Genomic DNA, 16,003 nt, shown 5'->3' with positions numbered 1-16,003 from the left:
CCAAGTTCCCAACAACTGCAAATCACAGAGCGCGTCCCTGCTTGTGAATCTTGTGAGTCTTGTCCTTGGAATTGGCCGGCCGATTCTTGCGCTCAGATGTTATGTTCTGTCTCCTGCAGCAATCACCGTCTGGTAATGGACTCTACCTAGATAATGACGTATCGATGACTCTCACGCGAGAAGCTTCCGCTTTGACGCTCAACCAACGGGAATACCAGCGGGAGTCGCGGCGGCCAACCGGTCCCCGCTCCTGCGTGGGGAGCGTTCGCCGTTAGAGTTGGTAAGATAGGCGGTCATAACCTGCGTCAGACTGCATAATATGATCCTATCCCAGACCCATATTTTTGGTATATTTCCTACAAATCGCGTTGTGCTACCGAGTGCGCTCCGAATTCCCGGCGTATTTTAGAAAAGTTTTTCAAAAAAGTATGGGGATCTGATAGCCGAGGATGAATGAACCCTCCAATCATGGGAAATCTAACCAGATTTTCACGTGAGACGCCCTTACAGAATGCATTGCGTTGAACAGCGGTTGAGAATATGCTAGAACGCTAGTTATAACAAGTAAATCTACAGTGGATACTAAGACTAGACGCCTGCTCAGGTTTCAGCGGGGTTTCGTACCGAGCGGAAGTGGAGGCGGCGCAGGTGATCCAGTATTGACGGGCGCTGACCGTAGCGCGGCCTTCTTTTGAGGCGGAGGGGGAGGAGGCGCCTTCCTCTGAGCTAGCGACGCGGTATCCGAGCTGGACATGGTGGTCGAACGACTCAAGTTCGGGTGCGGCGGGATGGGAGGAGCCTGTCCTGTGTTGCCTGACTTGCTGTCCAGAGTGTTATTGATCCGTTCAGTAATCCCGTACTTCTGATTGAGCCCATTGAGTTTTTGTTTTCCGGATTCAATCTGATCACTATGTTTGGACCGGAAATCGCTAAACGCCGATCTGGCTCCTGAAAAGTTTGAAGCAGAATTGACGGGCGATTGCGTCTGCTGCACTGGCGGAGATGGCGCAGGCGACGGGGAGGACGCAGAATTCGTCCTCATCTGGGAGAATCGGCTCTGAAGCTCGTTGACCGGAGCTTGACTGTAACTCGGTGCCGGCGAGGTCGGGTTTGAAGGCCGGCCACTAATGCCAAGCGCCGGAACAGATACCCCGGCCTGCCCAAGACGCGAGGTTGCGGCTTGATTCAAGTAGTCATCTGCGGCCCTAGACTGTTCTGCACTTTCGGGATTGGGGGTGTACGCGGGAGGGGAAGGCGTATGGGAGGCTGGTGTGATGGTGTTTGTCCGGGGTGGTACACGGGGCGGAACACTTGGTACCGGCCTAGGGCCTGCAGAAGCCGGCGCTGATTCTGCGACTGAACCAGTCCGCCGGACGGGTGGTGGTGGAAGAGTGCTCGGATCGATTCCTGTTCGGTTTGCGCGATATGGCACTGGAGGCCGTTTCGCAGCTTCCTCCGCCTTTCTCCGTTCCTCCTCCTCTTCCTGCTGTTTTCGGGTATACGAGTTATTGATCTGTTCCCGGCTCAAGGGCGCACCCGATCCGCTGCGATCCGGCGTGGTTTCGTTTGGGAGTGCAGCAGCGCCGTGGTATTTAATATGCTTAGGCGGAGGACCGAAGGAAGATGGGTCTTTGAGCGATGAGAGCGGCCGGGAAACGTGATTTTCCCTATCCTCATCCTTAGGGTCTTTTCCTTTACCCATCCATCCTGCCTATAAAGTGTTAGAGTAAACGTACTGTGTGCGGCAAGCCGAAGCACTCACCACCTGGTTGACGCCCTTGAAATCGTTCCGCCAGCTCTCTTTTCTCCCCTCCCGGCCTTTTGGGTGCCATCCATCCTTCATAATGCCTTTGAAACCGCTCATCGTGCCAGTCGGATGTGGTTCCGCAGGGGTCAAGACTAGGGAGGACAATAGTACAGTCGCTGAGGAACGTTGAAGCTGACGTATGTCATCATATCCCCGCAAGCTGAGCCATCCGAAAGCGGGTTAGCCTAAACTGTCACCAACGACCGTCGGAAAATCGCCGCCGCCGCGCGTCCATCTTCCAAATCGATATCAAGGAGTGAGACAGGATCCGAGATTGTCAATTTCGTCTGGCCGAAATGCCAGCATCGGCCGTGCTTCCGGTTATACGAGGTCGACCCTGAGGTTCCAATCATACTGTATACTCGCTCACGGTTGGCCAAGGCGGCATCTTCCCCGTTTACGAGAGACGTTCGCAACTTGGGCGGGACAGCTGTTAGAAAGAGCTGAGACCTGTTGGAATAGACCACCGCTGCGGGTCAGGAGAATCGAGAGCGTTAAATTTCTTAGATTTCTAAATTCAGGTCTATTGGTGGCACTGTTAGGCTTAAGAGTAGTCCATACCAGGTGCTTTAAGCGCTAAGCCCCTTCAGGTAAATACTTTTGGGCCTAAATGCCTGAGGCCGCACTCGAAGCTTGGAAATGAGGCTCTTTTGTCTCTCAAACAATCAGAAACGGCGGTCAAAGGACTCAGTTCTGGCCTGACTAACCAGCACTGACCGGCGCATTTGGGCTCTCAGCTCAATTGATTACGATGGATTTTCCTAATAGTGGATATGCGCTTGAGGAACGGCCCCCAAACCACGAAGATCTGACGAGTGACTGCCACGCAAGAACAGGGCTGTGAGCCCATAAGAGCGCGAGCCGGCCACCCACAACAGGCCAACCGCAGACTAAATCCTCTTACGAATGGACGATGCACCTTCAAGAGCTAGGTTGCGGATCGATCAGCAGCCGGCACAGCCTCGCTAGCCTTTGAAACAAAGCGGAGTTTTTGCGACGGCGACACGTTTACTCAGATCGTTTCACGCCCCCTGCGGGCGCCTACTGGTACATGCCATCACTGCCGTAGACCGACAGGGATCAAGTACAATTGCAATAAAGATAGAGGACAATGAACCGTCTTACCGCGCCGCTGCGATTGTACAACGGTCCCTCTTGCTCATCGGGTGGATGATGATGCCGCTTTCGTGAGCGCCGAGTCGTATCGAGTGGTGTTCAGCCATGCCCACTATTATCGATTTTCGCAGGAATTAGCATCGGGATACTTGCAAGACTAACTTGCTAGGGCTATACTTGTTGGAGCCGCTGCGCCATGTCAGCTCTTCCTCGTCTCTCTTCCTCTTTTCTTCACTCTTCATCGCTGCCATTCGTCTTCTCTCTAATTCTTCTCTTCTTCCGCTTCCTTTTCCTTTTCGCTCCTTCCTCTCTCCCTTACAGCATTTCCCTGTCGGCGACTTGGCGTCTTGTACTCTAGCGCACCTCACTGTCAATCAGCCCAAATACGAGAGTGCTTACTGACTTTGTTACTATAATTGAGTATTTCATCTGCATGAAAAAGCGGAGTCAAGAGACTCGAGAGAATCTTACTTCGACTGGGTGGGGGTAAGAAGTAACTACTTTCTCCCACGAGCTTTACGGACATAGAATGCTAACTGACTGAGACACGACTCACTACTACTTGAGACTCCTCACAACAATGGCCGGCATATCGGACGTTGACAACATCGACTGGGGCAACAGCAACGGCGACGAATCAGCTGGCGAATCGGCTGGCGAGGGCACTCAGCCAGACGTAAATGGACAATCCAACCCTATGAGTTCCATCTCAGAATGGGCAGACGCCACGGCCACTGAGGCGACGACAATCACGGCACTAGACAACCCATCAGCATCAACCACCCAAGCAACAGAGACATCTATATACACCTCGGCGTCTACCACAAGCTTTACCTCAGACTCAACCCCGTCCAGTACCTCCATAGCTTCCGCGGACAGCGATGACGGAGGCGGCGGCGGCGGCCTCAGCACCACGACCAAGGTTGCAATCGCCGTCCCTATTGCTGTCGTGGGTGCGGCCATCCTTGCAGCAGTCATTTTCTTCCTTCTTCGTCGCCGTCGTCGCCAACGCCAACGGACCTCCGCACCTGGGATTTTAACACGCCAACTAGACACTTCGTCTTCTGCCTTCCTCCCTAGTCAACCCCAGATCGCCCCCGTTCCGGCCCCAGGACCAGTTAACCGTAACCCGTTTCCCAGCAACAACGACAATCTACCTCCGCCTCCACCTTATCTCCGTCCACCAGGGACCGAGCCGGGGACAGGAGTAGACAGCACATCATCGGCGGCCCCGGTAGCAGGTGCTGCAGCCGGAGCTGGAGTTGCAGTAACAGACCGAGATCTCAACTGGCGAACATCCGAAGAGCGCGCTAGAGAAGCAGCGGCACGGCCGCGTTCACCATTTGACCGTCCAAATGACAATGACGACAATATGTCTGTAGTGTCGGAGATCAACGATCGCGAAGCGATGATGAGAGATAGAGGGCTCCGGGATGATGATGATGATGATGATGATGATGATATCTCGTCTATGTCCAGTTTCGGTGCCGATGACCATGAGCATCGACAGGCCGCGCATCGGGGGAGTTAGTTACCTACCCGGCCTCTAGTCAACTCTCAGCGTTCTAATCCTGATTATTTGTTCAAGGGTTTCTCGAGATCATATAGTGTCTATTTAATGTTCATAATCTTGCTCTATATCCAGTCAGAAAGTTGAGTGTACGGATTTGGTTGTTTTAGATGAAGAATGTATAGACCTATAAGGTCGTAGCTTTGTATACACACCGTATGAGCTGAGTGGTTCACGACGGCGGCTACGACAGTCTACCGCCCACCTCCAAAGTCTGGCTTATACGCCTTCACCTTTCCCCTCATCAACTCTCTCAACGCCATGGTTGCATACTGGCTCGATCCAAGCTGGAACTTGAGGACAACAGCAAGCTTATCCCCTTCACTCTTCCCCTCTTTCTTCTCCAAATCCACATCCCCTCCATCCCTCGTCTTGAGGGTCAAATTCTCTAGATCAGTCCGGACAAACTGCTCCTCATCCCTGCTATAAAGCACCACATCAACAGAGTAGTCCCTGCCCATCCGACTAAGAACTTTTCGATAACTCCCGCTTAAACTCGCGTCCTTCCACTTTCTCCGCATGTTGAAGGGATCCAATCCGCCGCCGCGGGAGCTACCCATGAACTCTTTATAGAAGTCCGTCATTTTGTTTGGCGGGTATAGGACGTCGAAGCCAGGGAGAGGTAGGACGATATCGAAGATGCTGTAGAGGCCGCTGTTCGCTTCGGCGGCGGTTAGGGCTCGGGCGCGGGTGAATGTGTCTTCGACGGCAAAGGCTGAGTCGTGTTCTTGCGGGACGATAATGATTTCGCCGTCTGCGTCAATTGTAGTGGTTTCGCCGCTAGCTCCTGCACCGGGGGCGGGTGTGGTATAGGAAGAGTTGCCGTCTTTGTCGCGGTGTTCGTGGATGAGGACAAGATCGCCTTCTACAACGCGGTCGCCGTACAGGCGCCAGCGCTCGCCAACAGCAAGGTTCCAGACGAGGGACTGGTAGGCGTGGACATACATGAGGCGGAGATTACGGGGAATGGTCTGCAGGGCGCCAAGGTAATCGTTCTTTGACCGGCCGAGGTGGCGAATGATGTTCGATTCTGCGGAGAACTTGCGAGGCATTTTTTCGAGAGCGTCCGTGACGCGGTCAGTTGTTCGGAAGATGTGGATTGCGAGGGCGCGTGCTTTATCTTCAGAGCTGATGTTGGTAGGTGTGGCGCCTTCGCCTTCGCCCTGGCCTAATTCTGCTTGTGCCGCGGCGAGGATGTGTGGGCTGTAGTCGAGGATAGCGTCGCAGGCGCCCTTGAAGTCGTCCTGCAGTATCTTCACGCCCACTGTGTCAGTGCGGGTTGCGAAAGAGCCGAAACGTTGTAGGCCGTAGTAGTTGAAGTAACCTCTTTGGTAGAGGTTCTTGAGTGAAGTGTTGACGAGCTCCTTTGTCTTGGCTACGGCTGATGCGGGGTCTTGGATGTTGATGCCAGGAACCTCGCACTCGCGGAGAGTCACGACGAACTCGTTCCCATAGAGGTCGCCGAGCTCGAGGCCGTGAGGTTGGTATTCGAAGTCGCCAACGACGGCATTGCGGAGCGTTCGATTGAGCTTCGCGAGGCGATCGGCTTGCAAGCGATAAGCGCATGCCCTCTGCACGGTTACTCCGCGGCGATCTTTGGTCCCCGCGAACTGGAAGCTCTTCGGATTCATCTTCAGTTGGCGGGCGATGAACGAGATGACCTCCATGGTGTCCTTGTTCTCCTTGTAAATAGTAAAGTGCAGATACTGTCCGCCCAGTTCGTCCCAATTCACGCGCGGCCTCTCACGCCCGCCTCCACCTCCCTGTGGATTCTTCTTGTTGCGGTTGGCAGCGACTGAGATAACCATCATTCCTTCACTGTCTGTTGAAGATTCAATCTGCGAATTGAAGATGCGACGAATTGCCTGGTGCATTTTGATGCGCTGATCGCGGTCGTTGACAACGACTGTGTTCAATCGTCCCAGATCGCTTGGCTTAGTCTTTGGATTTGCCAGTGCCTTCTTATGGAGGGCGACAATTTTCTTGGTGTTTTGGGTGCCGAATAAAGTGTCCAGAAGCGCCTCATCTTCCTCCGCTAATTGAAACTCAACTGGAGCAGGCAACTTCTCTGCGGGAGTTTCGGGCTCTTTTGGCTTATCTTCGGCCGGCTTCTTATCTGCCTGGACTGGAGTCGCCTCATCATTGGTATTAGGTGCAGTGGTATTCGTCAGATGCAGAACTTTCCCCGAGGGCAGGATCTCGTTCACAAGGAAATCTGTGTATCTGGCAATAGTCAGCACTCAGATCAAACCCCAACCGTATCAGTTAAGAATACCTTTTCTTCAAAATCCCCGCGAAACCCTCATTATCAGCGCTGACAAACTCAGTGATGCCAACTTCAATCTCCTTCGATAACTGCTCGTCGATTTCGTTGTCGGTCTGCGGCGTGATTCCGCCAGCGGGAAGAACAACCTCGTCTGCGCTGGAGATATCCTCAGTCTTGAGGCGCTTCTGCGGGGGCTCGATAAGATCGGAAATGTCCATTGCGACGAGATGTATGCGATGGTCGTCGCCGGTGGTTGCCGCAGCTCATCCTCGGAGCTTGGGGGAAATCTCCGATTGAATTGAATAATAGGGCTAGCCCTAAAATGTCCGCTTTGGGGAGTATGCTCAGAACCTCATTGATGTAAGCGCTCTCCCTTCTTTTACTACAAACATTTATTAATAATTCTAAGACTCATTCTTATGGGTTTTGATATCTTCTGCGTTTGCAAGGTTTGTTTCATGATAAGGTGGCCTTTTGGAACCCTAACGATTTAGGCAATACGCAGAGCGGAAATCTATATCCAGAGAAGCCATAAACGAAGTATTTGGTAATCGGCTTTACTTTGATATTTAGAGGTATCTTTTTTTCAAGATGTCATGAGAATATATTATGTTATGACAGTATGTAATGAGCATAATTGTAGGTACAACACTACTTCGTTCTACGGAGTAGACAGGCTATGACCCTTAATAAAAGGTCTCTGACCTCAGCTATCCAATCCAGGATAACCCATATGCTTGGTTGCGGTCCTCTATTACGATTATAAGTAGGTGGGTGATGAGTATTTCGTCTACTGTTAGCTATTGCAGGAATGTGTTTGATGACCGCACCGGCGGGAGAGGGACAGTCGTGGACAACATCAATGTTGATAGTCTATGCATGCTAAAATACAATCGCATTTCTCGTAACTCATGCCATCATTATTCAACATCTCTGACCGCTTCCAGAAAAAACCCTCGACAAGAAGGCATGCGCCGTAGCAATTGACGCACGGGTACGTCGTATGCATTCCGTGAGATCGATGGTTAACGTGGTATGACATGGTTTTCGAGATAACTTTGGCACGCAGGTAATAATAGAAAAAGGACCATCCAGCGCCACAACTTACTCCTTTCTCTTCCGTAAACTGAGTATTGTTGGCTGTGGTTCTGCGCCTTTGCTCTCCCCTACCCAGGCTGCGAGGATCGTTTGTACCTGGTCACGAACCTTATTGCGAGCCTCTAGTCGAGGCATCCCTGAGCGAAGTAGCTCCTCATATGGTGTATGTACGTGTCGAATATGTGCCTCCACAGCTAGAATGACCTTTTCCTTTTCAGGGGTAGTCGTAGTTCTCCCGACACGGCCAGAGCCTTTGAGGAAGGCGTGCTGGAGGATGGTGTTTAGCGACTGTGCCGGCATCAAGGGAAACTGCTTCCTTAAAAGTTCTCTATTGTGTGCTAATTCTCTCTCGTCGCGGGCTCTGACGGCATTGGCGCGGGACTCTGCCGTTTCTTCGGCTGATCGTAGTACAGCAGCGTGAACATCGGCAGGAACGCGGATTCCAAGTGCCTTCTTCCCTGTGTTGTCCTGGGGGGGTCAGTCCTGGCGATTATCTATATGGAGGAGATCATCCTCACATAAACTTTATAGACCAGCCGGTGATCTTCCTTTGTTTTACTTCGACAGTGTCGAGTAACATAGACATCACCCCTGGGAACAAACACATAATTAGGGGGCAATGGCGCCCTTTCGAGGCAGTTCTGTTGGTTGCACATTACTATGGAGTTCCACTATGCAAGGGGGCAGTGCAAGGTATATACTGTCAATCGGGTCAAGTACGTACCATCTCCAAAGGTTCCGGTGACGGCCACTGGGCCACAGGCTTGTATTTAGCCAGACCATGTCTGGATTTAGTGATGACTGGCTTGGGCTTCTTGCTCGCAGCAGAAGGGCCTGACTGCGGGAACAGGGCTTTTCTAGACAATGCCAGTTCGTGTTTTTGGGCAAGAATGGCTAGAGGCCGCGGCGGTCTCCAGGGCAGCTGTTTCTCAGCGCGGTATTTTTCAGCAATACTATTCACGGCGTGACTCTTCTCAACCTTATTCCTCTCAGCACGCTGTCTCTCGGCACTGCTCCTCTCTGTACGGTTTCTCTCGATCCGGTTGATACCAAGGCGCGGGATTTTGCGATTCCTCTTGGTGCGGCTCTCGAAGTGGTTGCTCTTCCCACGACCCCAGCGTTTGCGGCCTTTCGTGGAAGCTTTAGGCCTAATGGGAGCCATGACGTCGAGGGTTGAATTTGCTAGAACTTAGACATATAATCTGAAAGAGAGACGAGTCGTAGAGATATTTCAAAAATATCGCTTAGTTGGAAGTCGGTGCGCAACTGGAATCATAACACCGACTGTGGACAAATGAGCTGTGTTCCATCACTCAATCGAGGAAACTGCGACCTTGTCTATGGTGAAGGGATAGGGAAGGGCCGCTGTTATTCTGGTATTCTTTGTTTCCCCTTTTTCTTTCTTTCTTTCCTTTCAGATTCTAAGGCTTCTTTCGTCCCAGAGGGCTCGGTGTTGAAGGGTTCTCACAAAGTTTTTGGACCATGTGTTAATTAGCTAGGATCCCAATTACATATTTCTTGACAGTCATTTTGAGTTTGTGCCTGAGGACGCGACCCAATCATTAGCAACCAACTCTCACTCTCGACCACCTCCATCACCTGGAAGCCTGGAGATCTTGGATTCAAGCCACAAGAACATTAGCTCTTGGAACAGCAGGTGAGACTATAGGAGCACGAATCCAATGAAGTCTGGATTTGCTCTGTGGAAGGCAGACTTAAACAGCGGCAATGGGGTAGATTCGGACTGTGGTTGACATGCGTATATGTGCATAGATAGTTACCCGGCTATTCGGTGCCGCAAAGCTAATACAAATAAAGCTACTGGTGCATTCACGTTCCGTATATTCAAGTAGCTCGATGGCATCAAACCACAGGAGCTTTTGCAAGGCTTCAAATAAAGTCGCACAGAGGCTGGACGTCAAAGAATATGTCTAGAGTACCTTGCATTATAAACTTCCCACTTTACAGTTAGTCATCAGAAGGTTGTGTAGTGTAGTGGTTAGCACTATCGGTTTTGAGATCTACTCGTCTCCGATCAACCTGGGTTCGAACCCCAGCACGACCTTTCTTTTTTGCAAACTTTTTTTTTTTTGGCCTATATAAGGATGTGCCTCCCCGTCACGCGATAAATTGCAACATTAAGTCTGCCCCATCAGTTCAGCAAAAATAAGAAAATTAATAGCATGATTGGATAGCCGATTAAGCTCACTGGGATATATAGACAATTATCTCGTGACCCAATAACAGTTGGTTGTGTAGTGTAGAGGTTATCACCATCGGTTTTGATGAGCTCCCATCACATCCGATTGACCTGGGTTCGAACCCCAGCACGACCTTCACTTTTTGATCCCTTGCATCATGGTACTGCTATATTATTCATATTTTGTTTCTCCAGCAGGTTAAGTGACGCTGGATACACAACAAATAATTACCCCGTCGTTGTGATCGATCATACCTTTTGGCCCATAAAACACCGGGAGTAGATTTACAGGGTGAATTGCAGGAACCTCGGGATAGACTTTCGTGTGTCCAACACCTGTTCGGTCGCAAAACAGCACTTAAACTTGGCGTTTTACCCTCAAGTAGAGGATTATAGGTCTCACTTCGTATCTTTAGCTAATCTGAAATCATTAAATATTTCCCGAGGTCCGTACAAACCATCCGTTACAACTCATGGTCATTGATCACAGATTCGGATGGGCCAATGTCGTCATAAGTGTGCTAAGTAAAATTACCCCAAGCCTGAGGCTGAGGCTGGACTGGACCTTTCAGCTCCAGAAATCCAGCGCTAAACTTCCGTAGTCTGATTGGGATCGTGATCCCGCTCGACAAATGCAGTTTCGATCGACCAAAGGGGTTGGATCTGGATCCCTCGACTAATTGACATGTCTTAACCATGTCTCTCTTCGTCGTGATGCGAACTCAGAGTCTTTTTCTAGCAGATTGAGGCTGGAAGTTGAGATTCCTTCCACTTGACGGCCGCAGGCATAAGGATGGCCCAGAAACCGTAGACGGCGTCAGCACCGGCAGCTCGCAGGAGTAGTGGTGACGGAGCAGACGATCCACGGAAAACCACCGCTGTTCCTTGTTCTGCGAGCCAATTATTGGCACTCAAACAACCAAGGGGCTATATGCGTCGCTTTTATTATGTTCTCCTCTGCTTTCTTGCCCGGGGTAGACGGAGTCAGATCATCCAGTTTAGCCGTCCAGGCAAGCGAAACTCGTCGGTATACTCTAGCGGCATCTCCAGGGTCGATAATGCTGGCTCGATACTATGCTCCTAGGTAGCAGTAGATTAGGCACCTGCTTCTCCACCAGGCACTTTAGTACGAGCCGACGAGGCCAGCGGGCTGATCCTGGTATAGAAAGTCACGATCTCGGTTCTGGACATCCTGTTATCTGTCCTGTTATCTGTACGATGTCCAGGATTGACCGAGTCCTGAGTCCTGAATCCTGACTGTGGATCTGCGGATATAAAGAAAAACCGTCAATTCATTACCAAATTTTACAAACAGAGCAAAACGAAAACATAAAATTCTCTTCTCCTCAGCTTCATTTTCTCTTCTTCATTCCCAATAATTCTTCATCTCCTCGAATTCCCTCGGCCAGGCGGCCAAACGCATTCCTCCCTCCTCCCCTTTGTCCAGGAGTCGTTCCTCCTCCGCCAGCCTCGACCGATCCCTCGACCCTCCCCCTCCTTATCCTCGCCCGACCTTGCTGCCATCCCAACCGACGGTTATTGGATCAAGGGACTATGTTTTGAACTCGGACTTCATTCGATCCCTTCTCTTCCCTCCGCCTCCTCCCAGGGTTCCGGTTCTTCTGACGCCTTTCGTTGTACTTCAATGACCCTGTGGAGGCATACATTCGTCGGCAGTCTCCCTCCTACCGATCCGCCCCTCAAACATTCCTGACGGCTCCGGGTTATCTGGACGTCCTACGACCAGAGGGTTGCCTGGCAGCTTGAATTGAATGGTTGCTAGGAGTACACCGCTGCTGACATGAGTTGGGATCAGCCTATCCACAGGTATGTTGCATTCGTACACTTATTGGGCTTTGGGCCTGGGAACATTATCCGAGGTCGTACCTCACCCTTTGCCCTTCATTTGCCTTTTGTCTGTGACTAGTCCTTCGTTTTTATTCCCCCTCATACGGCTTTAGTGCGCTTAGTATGTGTAGCATGTTGCTAACAGAGCCGTCCATCGCTTTTAGCTTCAGCTATCCGAACGGTGAACCTCAGACCCCGACGAGGACTCCACCCACGAGCTTCTTTAGTGACGCTACCTTTCAAACGCCGAAACTCGAGTCCAGTTTTTTCGATCCGAGAGTGACATGGGACACCTCCGACCCTTACGCTTCGAGCCCTGAGTTCCTTCGCACACCCCAGCGGTTCGGGCTGAACAGCCCGCGGTTGCCCGACAAGAAGCCGGCCCAGGGTTTAGGCTCACCCGGACTACACAACGCGAAATCATCGGGCTCTCAGGTTGAGACTGTTAGGAAGCGGCGTCCGTCAAAACTAAACGCAACGGGTGAAGATGGGTCCAAGACTGTGGAGTCGATCAAATCGGCTGCCTCCATGCAGACCCCTCCGCCAAGCAGCGCCTCGAGGACAAAGGTGACGGAATTTGGAAATCTGAGCAGTGCTGGGCGTCACGAACTGACCTCGAGCACGGCCGGGGGACATTTGGAGACTCCTAGTCGAGTAATGGGTGCTTCCCCCCGGTTATTCGGAGACCTTCAGTCGTCCCCAGACCCATTCCAGCTGGGCTCAATTGATCCGTCGGCGTCGCCTTTCTTTCCACAACAGAGGTTGTTTTGGGACCACGGACTTGATCAGCATACATCAGATTTGCCCTTGCATGGAAACGAAGGCGGTTTGTTCGACACTGACACTGCAGACACACTCCATGCCAACACAACGGAAGCCCCGCAAGACCTCCAAATCCCGCAGCTACCTCATATCGACAGGAACATGGAGCTTTCTGGTCTTAACAATACTATGTATGGCCTCTCGTCCGGTGTTCCGACCGATGCAGCTTTATTCCCCGCTCCCTTTTCCACGTCGCCTCGACTTCCCCTACCAAAAGCAGAGGATCCCTCCTTGTTCCTGAGTTCCCCTGCACGACGATTTGGGGGGCCTCAGCCTACTCCTGACAAACGGTTGTTTTCGAGGCAACATCGCCAGCCGTACCATCATCAGACAGAGGAATTCAAGCGGGAAGAGCTCCGACGTGCTCAGGGAGTCAACCCTCATCTATCTGATGATGAGACTGACGAGTACACGCCTCGTCAAAATAGGCCTGCGCTGACCCGCAGCCTCACTGTAAGTGCAGTGAGTGCGTCTCGTCCAGGCTCTGGCGGGACGATGTCCTCTGCTAGTGGAATCCGGAAGAGCCCGTCGAAGGGGCGGTCCTCGCCGATCAAGTCTCTTCGCGCTCCGTTACCTAGATCCAACTCTCTGGCCAGTGTGTTTCCACGCTCCCAGTCGGTAGTCTTGAAGATTGGCAAGGACGGAAGAGCAAAAACCGAGATGCAGCCGGTGCTTGAGGCGTCGACTGGCTTGACCGATCCTCTCAATAGCATGGATATGGACGGCTCCGCTACCGAGAGCGAATATGACTCGGCAGAGTTTCCGGAGTATCCCCCATCTAGCAGCCGCAATCCTTCGTTCGTCTTCTCGGAAGCTGGAAGATCGACAATTGCCCGCAGTGAATCTGGCTCGCGGCCCCCTTCAATGGGCTCTTACACATCGTCGCATTCAGGCCGTGTCTCTCCTTGGGCTACTGCTCCTCGTGGTCCGGCTAGGAGGCCGCCACTAAAGGCGACATTGGAAGACTGGAAGAGGACACCGAAAAGGCAGTCTTCGAGACTTCCGTCGGATTTGTCATATAGCAGCTCCGCTTCCATCCCCGGCAGCATTGCTGATGTAGAAGAGGATACGGGTGATGCTCAACATGCCCTTCGCAAGGTTTTACAAGACAAGGGCCGCATACCAAGATCGCAGACAATCGCAAGCTTTGGCTCCCGGTCAAATCGCTCCCTGCAGTCTCTGGCACAGCTACAGTCGTCGCCTCCACGCTTTGGTACGGAGCGAGAGTCAGATGCTCGCGAAGCGAATACATCTCCCACGACAGTGACTGACCCCGACCTCGCAACTCCTTGCACAGACCGATACAGCAATCCAAGTAATGGCACCAGGTGCATCTGCAATTCCATGGATAACGGTGGCCATCTAATGATTCAATGGTACGATTCATCCTTCCGACCTTATATCAAGTACTAACTACTGTACAGCGAATCGTGCAGCCACTGGTTGCACACCAAATGTGTCGGTCTAGAACGGTCCAACCTCCCTTCTGTCTACGTTTGCGTTTTCTGTGCGCAAACCCCTACTCGGAAGAATCGAGTCCGCGTTCCGGTCAATGGTGTTGGCCATGCACCGACTTCACCACTCGCCCATAAGTCGTATCGTCTCCGATAATCAACATGTACCTTTACGTTAGAGATATGCTTTGACTCGCGTCCACACCCAACCACAACCCTTTCCTATGCATTTATAATGAGTCGTTCTGTCCTAAAGAGAGGACCGGCTTTCACTATCCTGCTAGGTCTCCTTTGTTCCATATGCAGCATGTTAGATCTCATACCGTTATCATACCAATACCTATACCCATACCCTTTTCTTTGCGGCATCATACAGAGACAAACATATGCACCACACTTTGTTTCTTTGTTCGCTACTAATTGTTAACAATAGTCGGCTAAGGAGGATAGGATAGCATACCTGTATCTAAGTCTGACAGAATGAATCAATTATAACAGGACAACCCATTTTATTTACTAAAGAGATTGCATATTTCATTAGAGCACTGTTGTTTAATTGGCCCTAAAACGGCTAACTGACGGCCGAACCATGTGATTCAAGATGAGTCACCCATCTGAAATGACTAGCCACTATAAACTCGTAAACTAAGGATATATATACCCTAAGAACCGTCTACCCTACCAATCTCTTCCCCCAGACCTTACAGCCCAGTTCCGTACACGAGAGCTGCCTCGACGACCCAACAACCGACTATCTTACCTATCCATTTGACCACCTAGGCAAACTATATGGCATCCACAACAATGTCCCCAAAAGCAAGATCAACATCCACCGATTCTAGTTTAAATTTAAGCTTTCAAACCGCCCGCCTATCCTTCATGCGTCTATGTCTTGCCGACACCCTCGCACTCCACGAACTCCGCACCGAGCCCGAGGTCATGAAGTGGACTGTCCAAAAAATCCCGGACGCGGGTCTCCAGCAGACGGAGAATTGGATCAGGGCCACGATGACTACGGACACTTACCCCTTTACATCTAGTTCAGATCGGGAGTATGCAGAGGAGGGGAGTCCTGTAATGGACCAGACCGAGAGGCAAAGCCAAAGCAATACCAAAAGCAGAAGCAAGGAGAAATGGTTCTGCTTCGCGGTGCGGGAACTTGCGTACATTCAGTCGCTTGAAAATAAGGATGACCCCCGGCAAGACCGCATCGTCGGTATAGTCGGGATCAAAGAAGCGGGGTCTCCAATTACAAAGAGACTCCAACACGAGCTCGGGTATATGTTTGTCCCTCGGGTTTGGGGGAAGGGGTATGCAAGTGAGGCGGTGAAGGGTATTGTGAGGTGGTGGTTCGGTTATCTTGATTCTCTGAATTTTTCAGGGTTAGAGGATTCGAGGGCGAAGGGTGGGAAGGAGGATGGAGGGGAAGGTGAGGCTGTCGATAACGAAAGGGTTTATGCCATTATCTCAAAGAAGAATGGGGCTAGTCGGAGAGTGCTGGAGAAGTGTGAATTTCAGGTCGTTGGGAGAAGAGAAACCGATGATGTTGGGAGTGGTGATGGGGAGGAACTAATAGAGTTTTATATTTCCCGAGCTGATGTGATGACGGAGAGAACTTGATATAGAACCGACGGTGAAAAAAAATCGTATAGAGGGTATAACAAAAGGGTATATAAATATATATACATGAAACCTGTCTACAGCAGTCACGAAGAACAATCAGTCAGTAAAACGTCAAGAGGAGCATCTACCATGATGGCTATGCAGAAGAAGAAGACCGGTACCATATCGACGCCGAAAAGGTGAATCTGTCGTGCAAGCC

The 16,003-nt window shown here is 51.3% G+C and overlaps 6 protein-coding genes across 6 annotated transcripts, besides 1 other annotated feature; 3 read left to right on the top strand and 3 right to left on the bottom strand.

The window, feature by feature from the left end:
• Positions 1-16,003: part of a sequence feature (contig 1.14 1606..364334(-1)) that runs on past both edges of the window.
• Positions 535-1,864, bottom strand: ANIA_00982 (uncharacterized protein; the record flags this gene model as incomplete). Its single annotated transcript, XM_653494.2, has 2 exons — positions 535-1,711; positions 1,763-1,864. The coding sequence occupies 2 exons, from the start codon at positions 1,862-1,864 to the stop codon at positions 608-610; spliced, it is 1,206 nt and encodes a 401-aa protein (XP_658586.1). The 3' UTR covers positions 535-607.
• On the top strand, positions 3,388-4,454 carry ANIA_00983 (uncharacterized protein; the record flags this gene model as incomplete). The annotated part of the gene is made up of 1 exon (XM_653495.2): positions 3,388-4,454. The coding sequence occupies exon 1, from the start codon at positions 3,504-3,506 to the stop codon at positions 4,452-4,454; it is 951 nt and encodes a 316-aa protein (XP_658587.1). The 5' UTR covers positions 3,388-3,503.
• On the bottom strand, positions 4,688-6,977 carry ANIA_00984 (pseudouridine synthase PUS7; the record flags this gene model as incomplete). The annotated part of the gene is made up of 2 exons (XM_653496.1): positions 4,688-6,716; positions 6,769-6,977. The coding sequence occupies 2 exons, from the start codon at positions 6,975-6,977 to the stop codon at positions 4,688-4,690; spliced, it is 2,238 nt and encodes a 745-aa protein (XP_658588.1).
• Positions 7,654-9,019, bottom strand: ANIA_00985 (DUF2293 domain-containing protein; the record flags this gene model as incomplete). Its single annotated transcript, XM_050613267.1, has 4 exons — positions 7,654-7,815; positions 7,966-8,325; positions 8,376-8,498; positions 8,582-9,019. The coding sequence occupies 4 exons, from the start codon at positions 9,017-9,019 to the stop codon at positions 7,684-7,686; spliced, it is 1,053 nt and encodes a 350-aa protein (XP_050469096.1). The 3' UTR covers positions 7,654-7,683.
• On the top strand, positions 11,859-14,338 carry ANIA_00986 (PHD finger domain protein; the record flags this gene model as incomplete). The annotated part of the gene is made up of 3 exons (XM_653498.1): positions 11,859-11,884; positions 12,070-14,103; positions 14,152-14,338. 3 exons carry the CDS (start codon positions 11,859-11,861, stop codon positions 14,336-14,338), a joined length of 2,247 nt encoding a protein of 748 aa, XP_658590.1.
• Positions 14,986-15,801, top strand: ANIA_00987 (GNAT family N-acetyltransferase; the record flags this gene model as incomplete). Its single annotated transcript, XM_653499.1, has 1 exon — positions 14,986-15,801. One exon carries the CDS (start codon positions 14,986-14,988, stop codon positions 15,799-15,801), a length of 816 nt encoding a protein of 271 aa, XP_658591.1.

Source organism: Aspergillus nidulans, chromosome VIII (assembly GCF_000011425.1).
Source record: "Aspergillus nidulans FGSC A4 chromosome VIII".
In the NCBI taxonomy this organism is placed as follows: domain Eukaryota; kingdom Fungi; phylum Ascomycota; class Eurotiomycetes; order Eurotiales; family Aspergillaceae; genus Aspergillus; species Aspergillus nidulans.
Note: the sequence above shows the minus strand (reverse complement) of the source record. Positions and strands in the feature narration are given on the sequence as shown.